Genomic DNA, 22,521 nt, shown 5'->3' on the forward strand with positions numbered 1-22,521 from the left:
CTTAACGTTAGCCATAAATAGCACCAGTGAAACATGGCATGGATACACTGTGAAATTAGAGCCCATTTTCCATCAATTTTTCGGATAATGTTTTTTTGAATAATACCCTTCACAGTTTCCCAAAACTCAACATGACGTCTTCAAGCTGGTTTTGTCCGACCAACAGTCCAAACCCCAAAGAGATTCAGTTTACAGTGATTTAAAATGGAGAAAAGTTGCAAATTTTCACATTTGAGAAGCTGGAAGTGGTGTATCTATGGCATTTTTGCCCAATAAAAGCCTTAATTGACAATTCATCAATGAATCAATTCATTAATTTATGTCGTTGATAGAGTCCTAATCAATGAATCACTTCAGTTATATATCAGCACTTTGGTGTGTTATAGTACACTGAAGTCCGCATACAGCCAGTGCACTTCCCCATTTCCCCAACATGCAGTCTGCCTGGAGATAGTGCGTCATTCCCATGTGGCAAACGTTAGTTTCTTGATTCAAACAACGCTGGCAGAGTGGCCCTATGTTCAAGACCACAACACTCTCATGATGATCATCAGGTCATAAATACCAAAGGCAAAAAAAAATCAGTGAAAACTATCTTAACCACAGTATTTCCATACGGTCTGATAACTACCATCTGTCAATAGAGGAGGAAACAGAGATGAAAGGAGGGTATCACTGGAGCCATGAACGCAGCACAGTAATAACGTCTGGAATTTTCACTGCGCTCCCTTTTTTTTTTCCTGACTTTTTTTTTTCAGCGCAGGGGAAAAGAGAGGCACAAACGTTGAATGGTAAAATTACAGGCATCTGAGCCAACAAACACTCACAGGGTAGGAATATATAGAAGGCTGGAGGGTGGGCGGTGGTGTGGAATAAAGCGGAAAGGGTCATTTCATGCAGGCAGATCATTTGACAGTTGCTCTCCAGAGGATAAAGGGGTCCGCTCAGGTTTGCTAGTGAACCCCCTTCGGTACACCGGTCTACAGATGGCTGGGGTGTGGCAGGAGGCAGGTCTCTTTTTGTCGCCATTAATCTCCATTTAAGATAGCTTGTCAACCTTCAGGATCCACGTCACATTGGGACTAGCTACATTGTATTCCATTATTTTTAATGGCTGATCATTACCAGAGCTGGGAAAACGTCACGTAATGCAGATAATGGTACATCATGTGAAATGATGGCGTGGTCCTTTGGTAAATCTGGCCACCAAATGAGCCTGTGTGCTCAGAAGGCGGTAATTAATTCTGTCAAGTTCTGTAGCTGCTTGCATTAGGGTGGGCAGTACCAGATGTATGTGTGGTTACAAAATAGCCTAATTTAAATTTATTCAGCTCAATAATTCTGTTCAACAATTAATAATGAGTGGCCCTCTGGCTCTGATTTAGGACGGCTCGATTAAACCACATCGCATGTTGTGTTTTAAGATCTGAAATCTGTTTGCATAAAAACAGCCTTAGCCCCTGTTTAACCTCCCAGCATCCACCACCCGCCCAGTGATGTGTTATCTTTCTGGGAGTTTCTACTGTCGCATTCAAGTTCTTCTCCACCAAACAAAGGCCTTATTTAACATTGCATGCAAGCTGAAAGCAGAGATGAACTTTCACTGTTGTGTGTTATTGTGCTTGCAGGGCTACAATGTTCCTCATGGTGGGAAGGGGGTGGGGCGGAACATACACCTTTCTTTTCATGAACAGCGATGCCTGAATGGACGTACACTGTTTCATATTTAAAACTGGTAGGAAATGAGGAAACTGAGGAGCGATCGGATGTCAGAGTGTAAAGCTGTCGTTGTTGAGGCAAACAAAAGAATGTGTGCAGCCTCCACCCACCCTCAGGCGCATTGGAACAGATCACCTGCTGCACAAGATGCACTGAATAGCACAACATCCCTGGAAACACCCGCCTGCCAAGAAGATTGTACAGTGGATGCAATGATGAGTTCTTCCCTTGAAAGGCATCCTATTTCTCCCCCTGTGGACAGTCACTCAAATACATTCCCCATCACTCATAATCTATACTACAGATCTCAAAGCCAAATATATTTGAAGGTGTTTGCACAGGACTGTGTTTACTGTAAAGTATCTCCTCTTCTAGACACACAGAACTCTTGATGAGTTCTGACTGGAGCTGTCGGTGCCTGGGCCTCCCAAACCCCCAAATGTGCCCTTTTCTCAAGGACAGCTAGTTGCTAGGGCAACCGGAGCCATTGCGATGTAAGGCAGCTTCCACACTCCTCCGTTCCGCAGACTGCACCCAAACCGTACAGCCCTGATCGTAGCCTCAGACTGCTGATGACAGTGGGACTGGGTGGAGGAAGCAGGATAAGTAAGGGTAAGGATAAGGATAAGTAAGGGTAAGGAGTAAAATAAGTAGAGGAAGGTGAGAAGCGGGACAAATAGAAGGTAAATAACCTCAGTGACCTGCTGAAGACAGATTGGTCTAGATTCACATAATTGTCTTGCCAGAGATAAGAAGCAATACAGGATGAATTACGCTGCCGAGTCCGTGAAATAAACTACCTGTTAAAGTTGCCTCACTGTTTTGGAGCTTGTCAGAATTTGTGAAATATCATCAGCTTCATGCTGATTTCAATCTTCCCTATCTGGTTCAACAGCCATCCTTTTCTGCCCGACACAACAGCCCCTGGAGCTAACAGGTAAGAGGCGAGCAGGGAGAGGGGTGATGGGACTAGTGGCGGTGCTGTTGTTGGTGTGTGTGTGTGTGTGGGGGGGGGGGGGGGGGGGGGGGGTTCTTTTGTGCCTGGAGGCAGATCTAGGAAATAGCTGACAGAGGCAATCACTAGCCTGTATGTGTGTGTCTTTCTGTGTGTCTGTATTTGTAAAGGACAGCACCGAGAGCAAGACAGAGTGAGAGAAAAAGAGGGGAGAGAGGGGGAAGGAGGGGGGACTTTACCAGAGTCCAAACAAAGGCAGCAAGCGGCAGCTCCGAGCTCGGTGACAGAGGCTCCCTAAGGTGCAGTCTAGCTGATGGACAGGTGGCATAAAAGGGCTGCATGTTGTCCAGTCAGTAGGGACAAGAGGGGTGTCACAGGAAAGGGGCTGCAGGAGGGGAGGAAGCAAGGGAGAAGTGGGGGTGGCACTGCAAGGAGCAGCAGGTGCTGAATCCTGTCACTGTCCCTGTGTAACCCTCCTATGCACATATACAAAACACACACAAACACACACACCTCAAACAAAGCACAAATGATAGACAGTATGAGCTGTGAGTATCATGTTTATAGGATGGATTTCATATCGCCAACCGTCTCGAGTGTATTAATAAAGATTATATCAATTCTTATGACCACAAGCAGAGGCAACAAGGAGTCTGAGTGAATTGCATTATTTATCTGATCTACAAGAGAACAAAAAATCAACACACACGCACACACACACACACAACAAACGCAACTTAAAAGCACTCGATTTGTTGAAGTGTGAAAAAAAAGAGGAAACCTTGCTCTCAATGGACAGTTTTATTGTGTCATGTTCTTTTAATGGCATTAGGCAACAGGGCAAATTTGAATATCTTCTTCTGACTACATACTGTAGGTTTTTGTGAAAAAACAACAACAAAAAAACATAATTTTCATGACACATTTTGTGAGGACTTGCAAAGTGCTTTGACTAAAACTAGGTGAATATGTGTGCCACTCAGGCAGTGGTTCATTCTCTAAACTGAACTGAACTGGATCATTCAAGCCATGACATGCCAAGGAAGCCTTAAACCACCAAAACAGGATTTCCCCTGATATCAAGACTCAAAGGCACAGCTTCAATCACACATTTGCACACACAACACACATACACACAACCATGCCCCTCCACCATTACACCTGCGCCTAAAAAAAGGCTGGTATTGTTGGGAGGAGAGTCATTTGAAAGCTTTAATGGCTACTATGTAAAGGTGGAGTACATTGAATAGCCCAATCATGGCTGCAGAGTGAGGTGGTGGCCCCAGCAAATTTAGAGTGAGTGAATGGATCGACTAATTAGCCTTTAAATATGTCATTGATTCATCTAAAACAAGGGATCCCTGAGCTATTCATCTGCCTGCGTCTTCTCCTCCTCTATGACTACATCCTTAACCCTGATAAAGGAGGGGCTTGGCTGCCTGCTCTCCCTTCCATTTGTCCTAATCAATGGAGGCTGTTCAGCCCAGACCCAGGGGGTCAGGGAAATTAAGTACCCAGCTCACACAGAAAGGGATCGAGCCAATGCTGGGGGGGTGGGGCGACGTGGGCAAAGCCCTCTGTTACCTTGGCAACTCTGCTACTGCTTAGTTTTGCCCAATATATTCTTTCAGTCCAACTCTTCTCCCTTGGTTCAGATGGTTTGCGCCAAAATGGCTGCTCTCTAGGAACATTGCTTTGTGTGCAGTGCAGTTATTTCTCTTCATGGACACTCCTTGCAAACAAAATCCAAGTATTGATTTAGACAAAAAAAGCTGCGACATGAGTAATACATCATTCTCAACTACTGAAGACATGTATTTGCCATGATAAAGTTTCAAAGGCTTTATAGTATTGCAAATGAATGTTTTTTGGTTTTTGCTTTTCATTCAGTTTCTGTTTTACAGAATAATAAAACTACAGAGAGAGTACAGTGTTTTTTTGTTTTTTTTATAATGTAGAGTTGAAGGCCCAAACGGATACAGGTGCTCTTGGGCTTTGGGTCTGGCGGCTCAAAGTGTCTGGTGGATCTAGTGTTAATACCTTACTTAATGTGTAAAAGGAGTAAATGAGTAGGAATGTTCTTTCATGCTCTACTAGTTCTTGGCAATCTGGACCTCACCAACTGGGATTTGAGGGAGGGAGGGAGGAAGCATCGGTTTATTTTTCTGTATACTTTGGATTTTTGTTTTTTCTGCTGGACCTACAAAACGATTAGCTTTGGCCATAATGTGATGCTGTGACGTTATTCTACAGTTAAAGCATGAATGATTAACTTCATTCAGTAAACTGGCTTGACAGTTTGAATTGTTTGTTTTGTCACACTCCTGCTAATAGCCTGGTGGTTTTAACTACAGTATATTTAAAACTGTTTATTTCACTAACTTCTCTTTGTTTAATTTGCGTTAAATAATCATGCTAGATGGGGGTTTTATACCCATACTTAATAATGCGGTGGAGAGTCTCTGGAGAGGCCTACATGTCAATCATTCTCAGTAAGACAGGATTCGTTGTATGACTAAAATTCACGAGTCACACACGTCACACACGTACGCATAACTCAATGCAACCTACCTAGCCTGAAGGCATAGCTTTCCCCTTGGCACGCCTTGGCACATTCCAGCACTGCATATCTGACATATCCATACAGGCCAGCACATATTATCTTTAACGTCAATGCCGAGGTGCTGGAAAGGTCATCGTAAAAAAATATAATGGTTGAATAGATACCTTCTGGGGATAGCTCCTGTATTTACTTGTAAAATGACATGTCATATGAGTCATCACTACTATATCTGTTTGTGCTTTCTGTCGTCCAGCAATTTACAACAAAGGGCAGATAGGAACTATTTAATGCACATATGCAGTCGCCTATACTGTAAACACACACAAATCAGGGTCCGTTTCATTGCAACGATGGTTGCCAAATGTGAAGGTATAACAGAAGTTAAGGCAGCTTGAAATGAGTGAGGGCTTTCAAAAGGGAGACCGGCAGATTAGTCTTGGGTTCCTAGCGGCAGCAGGATTATCCCAGGGAAGCTAGTGAGGGTCCTGTCAGCTGCACTCAAACTAAAATCACCATCCGTAGCAGACCTGGAGGAAATGCCACGTGCAAAAAATCTTTACACGTTTTAACCTGGCTGCAATAGCAAATTGGTTGGTTTCCACAAAAAGTACGTAACACAGGACAAAAGAGAATTTGTATAACATGTGTGTCATAATGGTTCGGGTTTCCTAAACCCTGATTATCTCCTGCTCCACGCAGATTATAACAAATAGGGGAAAATGATGTGCAAAAAACTTTTTCAGCAGCTCTGGCACAGACAATGAGAAAAGAAGACAAGCACAGACACAGTTAGTCTTGCTTCACTGCATGAAAGTTTGATGAGGAAATGGGGAGGGCATCCATCCAAGACCTTCGATTTGTGGACTACTGCCAACTCCTTTAACCAGAGACATAAGCAGTTGATTAAAGAATAAGGAAAGTCTTGGGTGCCCAGATAGCTCAATTGGTAGAGGTGGTGCCCGCATGCTGGTATAGAGGTTTACTTCTTCACGTAGGGTTCCAGGGTTCGACTCTGGCCTGCAACCCTTTGCTGCATGTCATCCCCAACCTTTTATTTCTTCAGCTGTCCTGTCAAATGAAGGCCTAAAATGCCTAAAAAATAATAATAAAAAAAGAACAAGTCTTTCTTGCAGTCCTGTGTGGTGACTGTTATGGGCTCGATCCTTAGACTGCATCAACAGCCTTTGATAAGTGATATCAGATTCTAAATGTCCGATATAGTGGGCATGATAAGATTCTGCCCCACACATCCCTCACATTTGCTGTCAATATGGTGTCTGCATGCTGAATTAACATGTACAGCTGTTACAGTGTCAACAGACACAAGTTTGACCCAAGGCACAAAAAAATCAAGTAACGACGGAGAAGTTTCTTTGGCTCCTTTTTCTGGATAGAGGACCTAGCAAGAATATGTTCTGTAGGAAACCACTAGGGGCCTCCAAAGAGGTCAAATACCTTCTTATCAGCACACTAACAGGTTCTGATTTGACAAGCTCAATTAGCCAGCGCTTGGTGCTGTGTATGAGGAGACCACGCTCTCAGCACGAGGCCCATATCAACAGAACCAGGGAGATGACAGAGGAGCCAAGCCCACAAAGGCCTGATTGTGGCGGTGCCTGGAAGGTCGGTGAATGGGTAGAGAGGGAGGAAGGACTTATGTTCTCAGGGGTTTTGTGATGTGGCTGATAACAATCTCTCAGCTGAATGACAATGCCACTGCAGAAAGTACTGCGGATAGATTACTTCCACTGAGGTCAAAATCCTTAAATCAGCATAAGAGACAAATGAGTTTGAAATGAAAGATTGTTCTATTGAAATTTAAGATATGCTGTATCAAATACAGTGTTTCCTTTTCGATACCTGATGGGGCAACTCTATTTTTTCGGAAAGGGCAAAAAGATAAACGGTGTAGTGTTAAGGCAAGTCACCCGACTGCTTTCACAACAGTGGCAGTATATCTGGATCTCAGCTCCGTTGACTAGCAAAACAGTGATCCTGTTGATGCCCATGCCTCTTGCAACACTATACAGAGAGATAACGAAGTGCATTAGAGCGATGATTTAAATCATTGCCAGTCACTCCATAATGGGAAGCCTGCCTGCTGGCATGGTGTACACACAGATGGAATTCAAGCAATCTTTTGCCAAGCTTTCATTGGCCCTTTCCCCCACTGCCACACTTAATAGCAGTGAGATACAACACTGTGAATATTCTGTATGTAATCATGCAGCTTGCAGGCTCAGTTCTTGTAACATTGCACTGTGTTTGGATAAAACATCCCCTGGCGGCCTTGAGAGCATTCACAAACATTTAAAGCTATGAAAAGGAAATACAATCTTTTCAATATGTTCAGAATTCCTGCATAGAAGACACACGTGAACTTATTTTGCCAAGGCCTATGCAAAGCACCATAGATATGTTGTGTCGGCCTCTGCTCAGAACATGTGTCTTGTGTGTCTGTTTCTTCCTCCTCCTTCAGCCTCGAGACAAAGAGCGCACAAAGAAAAGAAGAAAAAATCGACTTAACTATAAGCAATCTGTTGAAATAGGTCATAATGGTGGAGGCATGCTGTGGATGCACCGCGTCCCCAAATCAATACGTGAATTGCTATATTTAGTAAGAAGGTCACAAGGAGGAGTTATCAAGGCTGTACAAGGAATGAGAGGCATCAACGAATCGGCTCTGAGTTTGCTGCTTATTTTAGATGCAGATGGCTCCAAAATGTCTTCTCTAGTGAGCATTTCTCTCTGTGGAGAGTTGAGACATCCTTCATGGAGGCTGAAAACCTCACATTCTGCTTAGTGTCAATGTCATAACATTATCTGCCAAGGTGCTACACTGAGACAAAGTAATCTGAAATGTCTGCTGTTGGGGGGCATTGTTATTCTAATTGATTCAATGGTATGGTTACAAGTATTGACACAGTGGTGAATAAGTTTTTGTGTCTCATATTTAGAGGCACTAGACAATTGATAACATCAATACCAGAGCTGTGATAAGTTACTTTAGAGTAGGGATGTAACATCATGAAAATGACCAAAATGATCACAGTTTTTGTTATTATCACTGTAGTTTTAAAAGTGTGTCCAAATGTTCAAAAAGCACTGATGGTACACAAGCTGAAATAGTTTCCAAAAAGTGTAACAGTGTTTATTCTTTTACGAAAATATCAGCAATATGCTTGTAAAAATGTTTGACCATGAGATCCAGGAAGATTTATTTTCAACTCCAACATGAAGTTAACCATGACTTTGCATTTAACATTACATGTGGTTCTGAAATATAAGATAAATAATAATGCACATTATTAAGCATCCGACTTCCTATTAACATTATTTACCAAAACGTTATGCTATAGCCACCGGCATATAACAAGAAACAATACCAAGAATTACATTAATTTCTCTGTAATAATTAACATAAATGCCACATATTGCTCAGTAACACAAACTGAGAATAAGCCAGATCTATTACAGCACACATAGCCATAACGGAGCAAAGAGTGTATTGCACCTTTAATCGCTAAGCATGTGGCTCCCCAGGCTAACCTGGATATCAACCCGTGGCTGCACAAGTAATGTTAAACAATCTGCACATCTATCAGCTATGCAATAACAAACAGAGTAACAGCAATATTGGCAAGGCGATAATTTACGCATGTATATAAACTACCACATCATAGCAGAACACTTATTGAAGAGAACGAGGCGGTAAAACCCAGGATAGTTTAGCAGGTTACAGAATAGTTCTAACTTGCGTTCTGGGCTACTACCCACTTCACTTCAACAAAGATAAAGCAAAATGTCCGCTGATACATTCGGCCCCTTTCTCCTGTCTGAGCACAGTGTAGACTTCAGGAGCCCCTGATGAAGCTGGGAAGGATTAAACACAGGGCTTCCACACCATGGTGTACACTGCGATAATGAGGATAATTTAAATAAAGAATTGTTAAAGTCAACATTTCTACCGGTAATCGTTTCATCCATACATAAGAGTTTGCAAAATTAACAAAACTTTTAAATATCCTTTTCCCCCCAATATTCTCAGACATATTTCCCCTGTTTCTGATTTCCTGTTTATTAAAAACAGCTCTGAGTCATACTGTACTTATGCACTAACAAACAAAACCCTCAAGTTTTAGTGACAACTGCCATTGCAAGCCCTGAACTGAGCCAACTCATATGTATCATCCTGAAAGGGGAGAGGAACCCTCTTCTTTGCCAAGTACATAACATCATGTAGTGGGGTTAAGAGAGTCATAGTATAGGTCTACACTGTGCCATGATCGCTTCCTTTAAGAGTCGTTCTCTCCTTTCTGGCTCGCTTTATCTATATTTGTCTCCCTGTGAGCTGACAAGATCTTATCAACATAGTCATGACTTTACACCGTGAAAAAAAAAAAAATAAGACAAGAGGAAAGCAGAATCAAAACAACCTCATTAATAACTGTGACTAATGTATTCCAGACGGTTCTTTAAGCCTGTTACTTCTCAGAGAAGAGACGCCCGCACTGGGAGGGGAGGCAGCGGTGGCCCTGGTGTGTCGAGGCGGTGCCATACTGAGTGCTGGGGAGTGAATAAAAAACACCCCTCACATGAAAATGCGCGGATCTCTCCCCCACCTAAAGTGCCAAAATAACTCTGTGGAGACCACACAGCCTTGATATGACCAGAACACTGGTCCCAGCACGAAGTGAGCATTTCCCAGGCATCAATGCGCATCAAGGCCAATCCTGACTTTGTAGTAGACACTGGCGGGTGGTTAATGTCCGGTCCGGAGTAGTTCGGTACGTGAGTTTTCTACTTGTAGTATGTCGTCTCTATTTTTCCCCGCCTGTCTTTCTTATCACAGTCTCTGTTTTAGTCCTATACATTTTCTCTACAGTTTCTTTGCAGTGCAGCGAGTCCTTGTTTTCAGTAAATAAGGAAATCAAATCTCGGCCTGAAGTACCTCATACTTCTCTCTTTTTTCAAGTAAATTGACTTAAAACCCATTACTTAGAGCTGATGGATGTTTTTCAACCTACATAATCAGTTTTGCCTTGTTGTGAACTATGGTTTGGGATACTGAACTGGAATATAGAACCATGAAAGGTTCTGTGTTTACTTTAAGAGATACTAATCTATTCTTTGAGTAAAGAAAGTGTATCAGCGTAGTCTTCCTCTGGACATCATTTTGCAACTGACCAACCTAAGTGCACAGAAACATTTATGGGCGTCTAGAATTACAATTACAAAACAATTACACAAAATGAAAAGAATAGACTTCAGCCTATTAAAAAGTAATTACGCAGTAAGTAGCGTCTAATTTTCAAACCCGATGGGGACATAAAAACATTATGATATCCCAGCACTGTACTTTAACTCCCGCTGTGAGGTGCACAGGAAGCGATTGTTATTTTTCCACACCAGGCTACAGAGCAGAGCAGCCTTCTCATTAGCTTGTTGTTTACAGTCTCACCTCCTCCTCCTCCTCTATATAAACCCAGTATAAACAGGAGAATCCCCAAAAGGCTTTCGGGTATAAAATGTGGGAAGACCTAGAGGTGAAAGAGAAGCACAGGGGGCAGAGGAATAACACAGTGAGATTATTCTCACCCATATACTACTGGTACATATTATTATGTACTGGTAGGAATATTCTAAGTGACTAGATAAGGATTAGCCTGGCGGATTAAGCTACGTCTTTCATCTTCCAACGCGTGGGTTAAAAAAAGAAACCTGTATCCTTTGGATGAACCCGGCTCTTTTCAAGACTTATAAGAATGTGAAAAGGCATGTCGAACTGTACCTTTCAGCCGAAAGCTTGGGAATTTGAACCGCTCATTATATTAAGTAATTTATTTGCTTAGCAGCTGCCCAGGGGGAAGTGAAAAGTTTTAACATCCAGAAAATTCTGTAAGTAGTCCATTTACAAACCCGAGCTGTCCCCTGCAGCAAATGAACACCCTCCCCCCTCCACCAGGCTTCAACAATTAAACCAGGTTACTGGAGCCAAGATTGTTTTTACTGCTCAGCATCCAGTACGCTCATCCTTCACAATTACCGTCTTAATTGAGTACTGTGATAAACAAGCAAAAGCAGGGAGGGAGAATATTAAGTGCTGACAATGTCACAACAGCAACAAAAATGAAAATATGGAACACCTAGTAAAGTGTTTCTGCCATCCAAAGAATCATATACAAGTTGTAGTTTGCCCGCTCCCCTACTTTGGTCCAGACTGAAATATCTCAACAATTACTGGATGGAATTGCATGAAATTTGGTACAGACATCCATGGCGTCCAGAAGACGAATCCTACGGACACTGCTAATCCACTGACCCTTCATCTAGCATTACCAGCTAAATTAAGCTACGTTTTCACTTATCCAGTAAACTAGATACATTTATGGTTCCCTGACGATGAATTCTGATGACTTTGGTGATCCTGACGTTTCCTCTTGCACAACTAGCAGGTTGGTGTATGGTTTTAAGTAAAATGTTTAACAACTATTGGATGGATTGTTCTAAAATTGGGTTTCCCATTCCTGCCATCATAAAGTAACACGCTGACTTATTGGGACTTTAGCTTATTCACAGTTACCCCCAGAGCTAGACAAGTCGATACATACCCTTCTTATCTCCGTGCGTGCTGTTACTCTGTCTGCAGCCCCCAGCATTAGCTTAGCCTAGCACAGATGCTGCAGGTAATCAGCTCCAACTAGCCTACTGCTCCCAATAAGTGACAAAATAATGCCAACATTTTCCTATTTACATGTTGTGATTTGTATAGACACAGCCATCTAACCGCATATTAACTGGGAACTATATTCTCAGAATAAGGATCCTTTAAGGATGAACTGTAATCACTAGAAACATCATCAAGTCAAATTTAAAGGTTTATGACCAAATACCTGAATCATCGATGACATTCCCATTATCATCAGCTGTACTTTTATCTAATGTTAGCATGTTTATATTCCAAACTAAGATGGTGAACAAGGGTCGAAATCATACCTGCAAATGTTAGCTTTGCCAATGTGAGCATGCTATTATTAGTGGCTGAGTGCAGCTTGACAGAGATGCTACTGCTAGCCTAGCCTCTTTGTACTGTTAAATAGTGGCTCTCTAGGCTTTCATTTGACCTGCTGAACATTTGACTGAGATCTAAACTTTGCATACATTTGTGGTTTCAAGTCATTGTGCAGGTGTTACTCTTTCATCAACATCCCCTGGGCCTTGACACTCAATATAGTGAATGGCATATAAGCAATATGTCTTTAAACTAAAACATATTCACTTGAAGTCAGGAACTCACAGGTAGTAGTAACCTGGCAAAGAAAACAAAGTCCAATCCTGCAGCGGTAGCTCTCGCAGGGGAGAGCTTGACTACACTGACGGGGCTTAGGACGCATGTGTTTAATTTGAAACTCAAACACCAATCTAGAAGCCACCTGGGGAGCGTGATGACAGAAAGCTTCACTATACCAGGCCAACGCTGGAGTTAACATTAGCCAGTAGATTTCTAAACATTTCGGAATGAAATCCAAAAGTAAAATAAACCTCAATTTAAATGGCTGGATTTGGTTGTTGATACTGCTTAAAGACTGCAGAGGCCCCAGTGGGTAGATAGAGCTTGTGTGGACACGATCACCTCATAGGGATTCACTGAGGTCAACAGAGATGCTGCCCTTGAATCCAAGGATACTTTCTGTTTGTTGGTTTTTCTTATTTGGTCTGAGGCACTGGAGTAAGCTGTTCATTTAAATCAACCTTTCTGTTTTACTGCCAGAGCAGCAGGGTGTACTTTCTGAATGCAAATCACTTTGATTGCCAAGTAATTGAATGAACAGGACTTTATCTTAATGCCACTGTGAGACAACTCAGAGATTTACAGTGCATGCTGACTCATGGCGCACAGCAGAGTGGACCGTGCAGTATCCAACAGATAATCTAGTAGCTGTAAAGCAACAGAGACTTTAAATGTACATCTCTTTACATCTCATAACATGTTTTAAATATTATATGCCATTTGTTGCTTGTTAAAGAGGAAGAATAAGTGACTTTCTCACAGCATACAGTCTTGATATGCACCAACATTTCTTATTTTGCAAGAACTGAGGAAAGCAGCTGTATTTTGTAGTTGACGACACTTTTCAAAATGATACGATGTGTTTTGAAAGGAACTGGATGAGGACATTTTCTAAGTAATCCCTCAGTCAAAGTCAAAACATCAGCATCCGAATACAACAGTTCGAAGCATTAATATTCTGTGATGGCTTCCGTTTAAGCTGCTCAAAGGGTATGATTTCTGGTGATTATTAATGCAATATGTTGATGGACTGTGAGGCATATAACACTGATAAGAGGCGATGAAGAGAAAGAAAACCCAGCTTTTTTTACCATTTCTCTTCCCCTGCTGCCTTTCCATTATGTAGTATCTCTACCATCCTGTCTCTGGCTCGGCTATGCAGCCGTTTAATCTTTAATATCCTAAGGTTTAACAGGCCAGGGATCTTTGTTGATGGGTGATGTTACTTATTTTAGAGTCCATTATACTTCTAGTTTTCTCCACATGGGATGACTATTCTCTGTTTCACTGTGTCAAAGTGAGCCCCTTTGCAGACTTCAAGCATATAGTTACATAAGATGCTGTCGTCAAAGTACTTCTTGAAGGAACCAACTGTCAAATAATTCAAATGAACTGAGCAGCAGCACAATGAATACCTAGATAAATTATATAACCAACAGATGTTTTTGTCATTTTTAGGGGCAGATATTCAGGTCGCCACAATAAGCACTGTTGTGTTTTCAGTATCTTATGCCGCAATACTATGATGTTGTGAGATTGAACAACCATCTGGTGTGAAGCAGAATATAGACTCAACCCTTTTAGCGTCTTAGTTAATGACCAAGGGGTTAACTGTGTGAGAACAACTGTGCTCATCTCTTGGATACTACGGCCACTGCATCCAAGTGGCACATCCTACCAATGTCAGGAATAGATGAGCTTTCTCTCCGCACTCACTTTTAGAATAGCTCTAATGTAGGTCAACGGCATACAACACAAGACACCGCCATTTTTTTTTTTCAATGTTGACCGAGTTCTAACACATCATTGTAAAAAACAAGGTCACTGATACTCGAGAGGGATTCCTGTCTTTAACAGTGAGCCTGATTGTTTCTCATCTTTTATCCAGACAGATGCTAAAACCATAAGTCTCCCATATAGCCGAGAGAGCTCTGAAAGAACACGAGTCGAGGACATCTGAGAGAGAGCACATGGGGGATGTTTTGACAAATCCCCGGCCTTGTACCTGATGAGAAAAGAGAGGCACATATGGAAGGATCTCTACTGCACAGCTCTCATTTCCTCAGAGTCAGGACGGCTTGTCCGAGGCAAATGTATCATCAACAAAACCAGAAGGTCTCAGGGTTGTCTCTCAGCTCTGCTCTCAAGGAGAAACACTAGAAACTGTACGGTGTGTAGTCATCAGACTCTCTAGTATGGCAGGTCTCAGGGTGAGACAGGGATAGGTGTCACAAGCAAGAACCAGACCTGCAGAAAGCTTCTACAGTAGAAGCGATGCCCAGTAATGTAGATAAAAAAAGAAGTAGTGGGATTATAAGAGGTCAGACTGTCTGAATTTGAGATTCAAAAGATGGTGTGGGATAATGAGGAGTGTGACAGAGGCGCCATACGGAGCATGTGCAAGGACATGTGGAAAACGTTTACAGGCTTAACAGGCCGTGATCTTTGAGTTCAGGGGGATCGGCAGGGATCGCAGGTCAGGTTATCACGTCAGCATACAATGGATATGCTGTGAAATTGAGGATGATAAAGTGTATGGTGTGTGGGTATACATTATGGCATGCTTGAAGTGCATCTGGGCTCATTCACGGTAATATATATTAGAAGGGCTGAATGTGTAGTATTTTTCTCTCATTAGGCTTTTCCCTTCGTCTTATTAGAGGCTCCCCCACTTGTTTTCTTTTTTCTCTCCTGCTGTATGGATGTGTGCAGGGGGTAGAGAACAGACGGAGAGAAAGAGAAGACTAGCAGACAGAGTAAAAGCACCTGGCCATATAGAAATCCTACCACGGTAGGGGGGAGGGAATAAAGGATCCTGAATGTTCCCTGGGGCCTCTGCGGACAGAATGACACGTCTTAGTGTTCGCCTGTTTGCCTCCCGCTGTTACAACATCCTACACTGTGTTCAGACCAAAGAGGCTGCCTCTATCAACTACACATCAGAGTCCCTTTATTGGGTCTAAACGAAAGGATCAGTAATGGAAATTAAGTGATATTGCCTATGGTGCAGAAATGAAGTCATTTAACAGACAAATGTTGCAGCGATTAACATCTGCTCAGGCTCTTATTTGTATTCCTTATGCTTAACTAAACACTTAAAGCAGCCTTCAATCTAAGAGAATAAGTGTGTCTTTTACTTTGACATAATATTGTGTGAATGCCTATTGTTTATGCGGGCAGACTGTTGACATTTGGTATCCCTCTCTCTTTTTCTTATTTTCTCCCACTCACTCTCTCTCTCTCCCCCGTTACTGCAGCCCAATGCAACCCTTCCTTCATTTTTGTTTGCACAATGCAGCAAAAGCCTTGAGGAGGAGTGTTTGTTTTGTTTTGTTTCTTTGTGTCTTGTTTCAGCGCAGAGGACAGTCATCCAGTCATCAGCGTGGCTTTTCCCCCACGTGCGCTGTTAGTCAATTAGAGCTGCCATCAACGGCCGAGGCACCCAGGGAAATAAAGGCAGCGGCGTGGATTTGTCTGTGCTACGCTGATTTCCACCCTTAAACCCTCTCCAGACGAAGAGCCTGCAATAATTGGGATTCTGACAGTGGGTTAGGGGGACTCATTTCCTGCCTTCGCCTCCTCCCCTCCTCTTTTCCATGCAATCATGTCTATCCAATCATGTCTGCCCGGCACCTACCTTTGCACTCGATCCCCCTAACTCTCTTTATCTGCAACCACGTTTGGCTGAAGAATTACTGAAGCTTTTCCTCCTTAATCTAATTGCTCTTGTTGCAACTGCAGGAGCCTCGCTTCCAAGCAGCTATTGCCCACCACTGAGGCAGCCCTCAGCAAGAGACAGACAATAGAAGAGTAGGGCTGCATAACGTTTGTTACCGCCATAGCAATACACATATCGCAAAAGGCTGCGACATATCGCAGTGACACTCGGAGATTTATTGCATTAGCTGAAAGAGAAAATCTGGAGAAAACTTTAAAATGTAACTGTCAAATGTCATTCTTTTTTTGGGGTTGTATCTTTTATGGTCAATTCAATGCTTCATTTGTTGAATGAAATAATGATGGAAATGTTTTCCTTTTATTTGTTTTAATCCATATTTTTGTCATATCGTGCAGCCCCTTAAAAATGGCCCCAGTGTTGTTCCAAATTATGCACGCTGTGACAAAAAAGTGCAAAAGTGCTAATCATTCATGTGATAACTAAATATATATGTATATCCATGTATTTTAAGTTTCATTAAAGAGGGGTGGAGGTGCAGCCACATTTGAACATTTAAAAATGTACTTGAAAGTAACACATTAGTTACTTTCTGAAGTAACTAGATGCTTTAAAAATTTGTAACTGAGTATCTAATTTAGTTGCTTTTTGGAAGAAGTAACTAGTAAGTGTAACTAATACTTACCCAACACTGCTATAAACAGTATATATATAAATATATATTATATGAGCCTGTGAGTGTGGAGGCAAGTGTGCCTCTCTGTAATGACAAATGTACTCTGTATTAAGAATTTAACATTATGGACTGGAATTGGTCCTAAAAAGGTGTATATCAATAGTAAAATACTTTGTGCTAAATGCAGAACTTATGTATAGGTGATATTTTTAAATGTCTCTCACTGAGAGTTCCTCTCTTTCTTTTTCTTCATTATTTTCGGTGCACATAAGTGGAAAAGCGTAACAAAGAAACAAATCTGAGCCACACAAGTCCACACGATCTGCACTGCTTGTTTTACGCTGCCTTTTTTCCACACCAAGTCATTAACAAAGACACAACAAAAAGATGAATCAAGCAGCGAGCACCGCTGTGACAAATTGTCTCCATCTGAATCTCCACTGCTCTATAACACGAGCCACACTCCCACAGTCGAGACCCTTGAACTCAGAAAGGCATGGGGTTAGATGATTAGATTACAGTGTGTGTGTGTGTGTGTATGGGGGGGGATACACATGGGCATTGTTAAGGGAGTTTGCAATTCCACCCATGAACATGGCTCTCATTGTGCCCCACTGAAGAGAATGCTTTTTTATTCTGGAGTGAACAGCAAGGCCAAACAGGTCCTCATGTGTCTCTGCGGTGCACCATCTCTCTTTTCAGGGCTGTCCCTGCTAAAAAGCCCTGGTGTGGTTCCTTCACTCACAGCACTTCTTAGGAAACTTAATCTCCCTTGTAAGACAATCGCCGTGAAAAAAGGCCTCGGCATTTGATGTAAGCACGCCTTTCCACTGTCAATATTTTGACAGATTTCATGACAGCGTAATTATTTGCAGGGATCCCTGCCAAGGATTTAATTGTTACATGCATAATTACACGTTTAGTTGCGGGGATGTTGGAAGAAAGCATTGGTTGCATCCCTAATATTACAGTACAAATAGTGTCTTTCATCTTGGCTGCTTCATGCTGTCTCGGTGGCTCCATAATCCGGCTATGAAAGGGGATATCTTACCAACCCTCCAAGGGCACCTCTCACAAATCAATTCATTACTCCATAATATTGGCAGGCAAAAGGCCCATCTTTCCTAGATCAATTCATTATCCAACTTCTGGCAGTTGAAAGGCGGTGACTGACCACAGTTTCAAGCACTGCTATCAGCTTTCAGTGTTTAGGAAGATAACTAGAGAGCAGACCAAGTGGTGGCAGCCATCCATCAAACAGTGGGGTTCCCGTGAATAATATCCCTTTTTTACCGTAATGGTTTTATTTTCCTTCTTGGTAAAATACACACTTCCCCGTTGTTTTCACTGGGGCTCATAACTATTGTATGGAGACATAAAATCCATCTCCATGCGTGACGTTCCATAGCTGCACTCTCAGATAATGCATTCATTTTATGAAGCTTAAATATTCAGTCAGGGAAGTGACAAAGTGAATGCTTAAAATGGGTCTGTGTACACCTATATGTGCTTCTGTCCGGGTGAGTACAGTTTGTCTACAAGCCCCACAGAGCTCAGATCTATAATTGTCACTTCTGCAGTGGGGGTGATGAAGAAAGCAGCGTGCCGTCAGTGAAGCTTCTCTTCAGCAGGTAAAGAGGAATAAACAGGAGGGTGGTCCAAAATGGAAGGTGAAATCCTATATTGTTTCAGTCAAAAAGTCTCACGCCCAGCTGTGCAGGATATGAAACAATTACGCTTTCCCTGTTGAGCTGACAGCATTTAATTGCATAATCCCGTTTAGCGCAAAAAAAAAAACCAACATGACTGAGGACACCCCTGAGATGTTCCTATCCGCCACATGCAGTGAATTACACCAAAAACAAGCCGATTTGTGTAAAAATGTGGGGATGTGGCAGAGCTGGGCGATATGGAGAAAATCAAACATCACGATATTCTTGAGAAAGTACCTTGACGTCGATATTGCAACAATATCGTAGGATTGCTTTAACGAAATATTATTTACACAATGAGATTTCGATGTATCAATATGGGATATATCGTCCCTAGGATGTGGATTCAGAGTAACTTGATCGAGCAGTAGAGAGCAGTTGTCTTCCCGTGCTTCTTATTGGCCTGTAGTCCTTAAGGAGGAGCTGGTGCCTGTGCTCCTTAGTTGTCATTGAACGGGGCCTGACAGTGTTTGGGAGTCAGCACCCATCACGTTTCCCCTCCAAGCACGTTGGGGAGATGTGTTGTAATTACAGGCGCACATAAGAGAGGTTGTTGTGCTGGGCTGGAGCAGCACGGCTCCAGACTGCAGGCTACGCGCTGTCAAGCTGTTTCAAGTGATCAAGATCCCTAAGCACGTTGAGCAAATACCACCTGCCAGACTGCGGACGGAGTATGGCACAGGTAAATGTTGGGTACATTGATGTTTTGAAAAGCCAAATCGATTTTTTTGCCTGTGAGGGATTCCAATTAATAGGCCATTTTGAAAAATATCCACTTTGTCATCATGGGTGAGAGGAGGCATTCTACCAACAAAAGATCAGCGCAGAAATTTTACAGATTCAAAATTGTGGTTCTTACTTTCTTTGAATTTCTGTTAAGCATTAGTTCTGTGCACTGAGCAGCTTCTCTGTAGGCTGAAATGTATTGTAAAAAAAAAAACAAAAAAAAACATTCAAATGTGGGAGAAGACTCATGCCATGTGATACAGAAATTACACTCTGAAAGTGCATTTAATTCACTTCCTTACATAGAGACACAACTATTATAACCTTTATGAAATAGACAGAAGATTTAATTGTACTGTAGATGTGTTACAAGGTGCACACGAAGGTAAGTAAGAAAACAATTAAATAAATAAAAAATGTTCCATTGTGATTGGCGGCCAATGATGAGCAACTCCCATCCCTTTTTTGTTCTGCAGTCACAACTTCAAAAGGCAGTTAACAGAATAATCATGTGAACTGCCGTATTCAGCAGTGTATTTGTGTTGGAAAACAACCACGCTCATCATTTATATTAAAATATGATGGTTTCAGTTTAAAAAATCTATGCAATCTATCCATGATCATGTATACCTTCCATTAGTTTTTTTTTTTTTTTAAATACACAATCATAGATCACTATATAGTTTATACCATCAATTAAATAGCAGTAGATGGGTCCCTGAACATATTAAAGTGAAGAATAAACACTGTATGTGTTCTTCAGTGTTTGGATAACTCTGTTATGATGGCAGAGTGGACTGATTCATAAGGCTTAGCAGATTTATTAAGAGCGAAACATACCTCGACAAACGGTCCCATTCTCCACAGCCTCGTTCCCAGCCTTGCACATACAGCGTCCGATGGGTACCATCCATTCACCGTCTCCATTGCAGTACAACTTAATGGGCACATCTACCTCCTCTGCGTTGGGGATGCAAACACCTCTCGCAGCCACCAGGGAGGTGCTCTCTGCTCCCGAGAGCGTCTCCTGGAACAACGCCCCGTTAGTGATGATACGGGGGCACTTTCGGTAGAAGACGCGCACAGCGATGAGCGACATACAGCCGCCGTAGTCCTGGAAGGCCAGGTAGAAGCCATTCCGTGACACTGGGCCAAAGCTTCGAACCTCGGTGTTGATCTTCATCACTCTGCCCCCTAGGTCCACCTGGGAGAAGCTCTCGTCCGCTGCGATGGTGTCGACTTTGATCCAGGGGTTCTCCATCCAAGCCGGTGATGTTCTGGTGGCTGTGTCGGCATCGGATTCATAGTAATAGAGGTTAAACGTCTCTTTACAGGAGCCCGGCACGTTGGGAATGCTACTGCAGTCCCTCACTGAGAACTTCATCTCCACGTGGATCCGCTGAGCGCCCCGGCGCCGGATGTACTTTGTCCGTACCCAGTTGTTTTGATTGTTGTCGAAAACATTGCAGACCTGGTACGTCCGGATGGTGTTCATGTTTTCATCATATCCGCTCACCTCCTCCCACTGTTGGCCAAGGACAGACATAAACAGTAAGTTAACATTTTTTAAATTTGACTTCTCTGAAAAGAACCAACAAAATTGGTAATTGAGGCACATAAAATACATATATGAACCCGATTCATTCATTAATGTGCAATTCAGCTGTAAAGCAGTAAACTGTCTTCATATATCTGTTTATTAATATCATGTCATAAAGTCCCCGCTGTTTTGCAGCAATAAAAAGAAAGTTTCATGCATCCTTTATAATACTTGCTTAAGCAATGTTTTGATTAAATTGATTACATGGCGCAACAAAATATCTCCAATAAACCAGTTTACACCAATATATTAGACAGGCCTAAAGTAACAAATGAGGACCAGCCTTTCCAGCGTGTCATCCTATTAATATTGGTATATTAACAATGTTATGGGTTACTTACTCTGACCCATACTCATTTTTACTTTTACTTAATTTTATTAATCTGAGAGTTGATTTATTTGAATGAGACTGAGAATATGGTTCACTGTTTGGAGATTGTGTGTTAATGTTTTTAATCAACAGTGTGAGAACAGGTGATTTGTGAATACAGAATGAGTTCCAATTTTAGGATTTTTGTAGGGCTTTGTGGGTATATGAACTATGTCATCTGGCACTTTGTAGTTAGACTTAACTCGGACAGGTAAAACCAGCAAAGGTAGGTTGGCATTATGAAGTTGTCTCCTAAGACCCTACTTGGCTTACAGCCTCGATCAGTTTGCCTTTTTTCTCATCTTTTCAAATTACTAATCACTTCTATATAGTGTTTTCATTTAGGTATTGCATTGTGGGACGTTAAAACATATAAACCTTGCTTTGTAGAGGCAGAAAGCTTTGATGTCAACCTCTCCTTTTACGTCCTGGCATTGAGGAAACTATTCACATCTTGTAATGCTTCAAGAGAAACTTGAGACGTGACAATAAGTCACTTGAACAGAGCCATGGTTTATGTGATGGTGTGTCCTACCTTTTATTGAGTCTTAATAGGACACATTCATAGCACAAACTGCAATGGGTTGTTGACATTCTAGTGAATGCTCCTTTCACTACAGCGAGGAAACGTGACATGAATTTTCCACAATCAAAGTCACGTTAAACTGACTAAATCATATTACACAGGTAATCGTATCAAGAACAATCAATGCACAAATTTAACTCCAGATTTTCTGAGATTTTTCCTATTCAACTTCGAAGTCCACATTTTGCATACCAATTTGAGTACTCGGTCTGAATGTACAGACTCCAGATGCAGCCTCTGTGGTATTCCTGCCTCTTGGCCATGGATCAAACCAGCTTTAAACACCATGCACTCTAACCACTGAGCAGGTCAGGACCTTGACCTCGTCAAAAAATCCCATTCTCAACCCCCAAGAGCCACTTTGCATCAGCTGCACCCTCTACTGCTCCTAAAACGCTCCCCCCACCCACCCCACCCCCTTCACTCTTCACTTCACAGCTGATATAATTCCTCAAATTAGTGCCCACTTAGTGAGGATTTTGACAGATTTTGACGGGTTGGAAGAAGAAATTCACCCCTCTTGTAACAAACCGGCATTCTATCAAACACTTTTAGTAATTAGAACAGCTTTAGTTTTTAATTCCCATGTCCTAATTAATCACTGCGAGTGTGATGCTTGGCTTGACCCAAACTAAAACCCAAACCAC

The 22,521-nt window shown here is 42.1% G+C and overlaps 1 protein-coding gene across 4 annotated transcripts in view; it reads right to left on the minus strand.

Annotated features, from left to right (window-relative positions):
- ephb2b (eph receptor B2b) overlaps positions 1-22,521 on the minus strand; it is a 129,682-nt gene that overhangs the window by 47,357 nt on the left and 59,804 nt on the right. For all 4 annotated transcript variants that reach the window (XM_034869662.1, XM_034869660.1, XM_034869661.1 and 1 more), the window contains exon 3: positions 20,159-20,843. In XM_034869662.1, coding sequence (XP_034725553.1) covers positions 20,159-20,843 — 685 coding nt within the window. The remainder of the gene's footprint in view (positions 1-20,158; positions 20,844-22,521) is intronic.

The sequence above is a fragment of the Etheostoma cragini genome, chromosome 4 (assembly GCF_013103735.1).
Source record: "Etheostoma cragini isolate CJK2018 chromosome 4, CSU_Ecrag_1.0, whole genome shotgun sequence".
NCBI lineage: Eukaryota > Metazoa > Chordata > Actinopteri > Perciformes > Percidae > Etheostoma > Etheostoma cragini.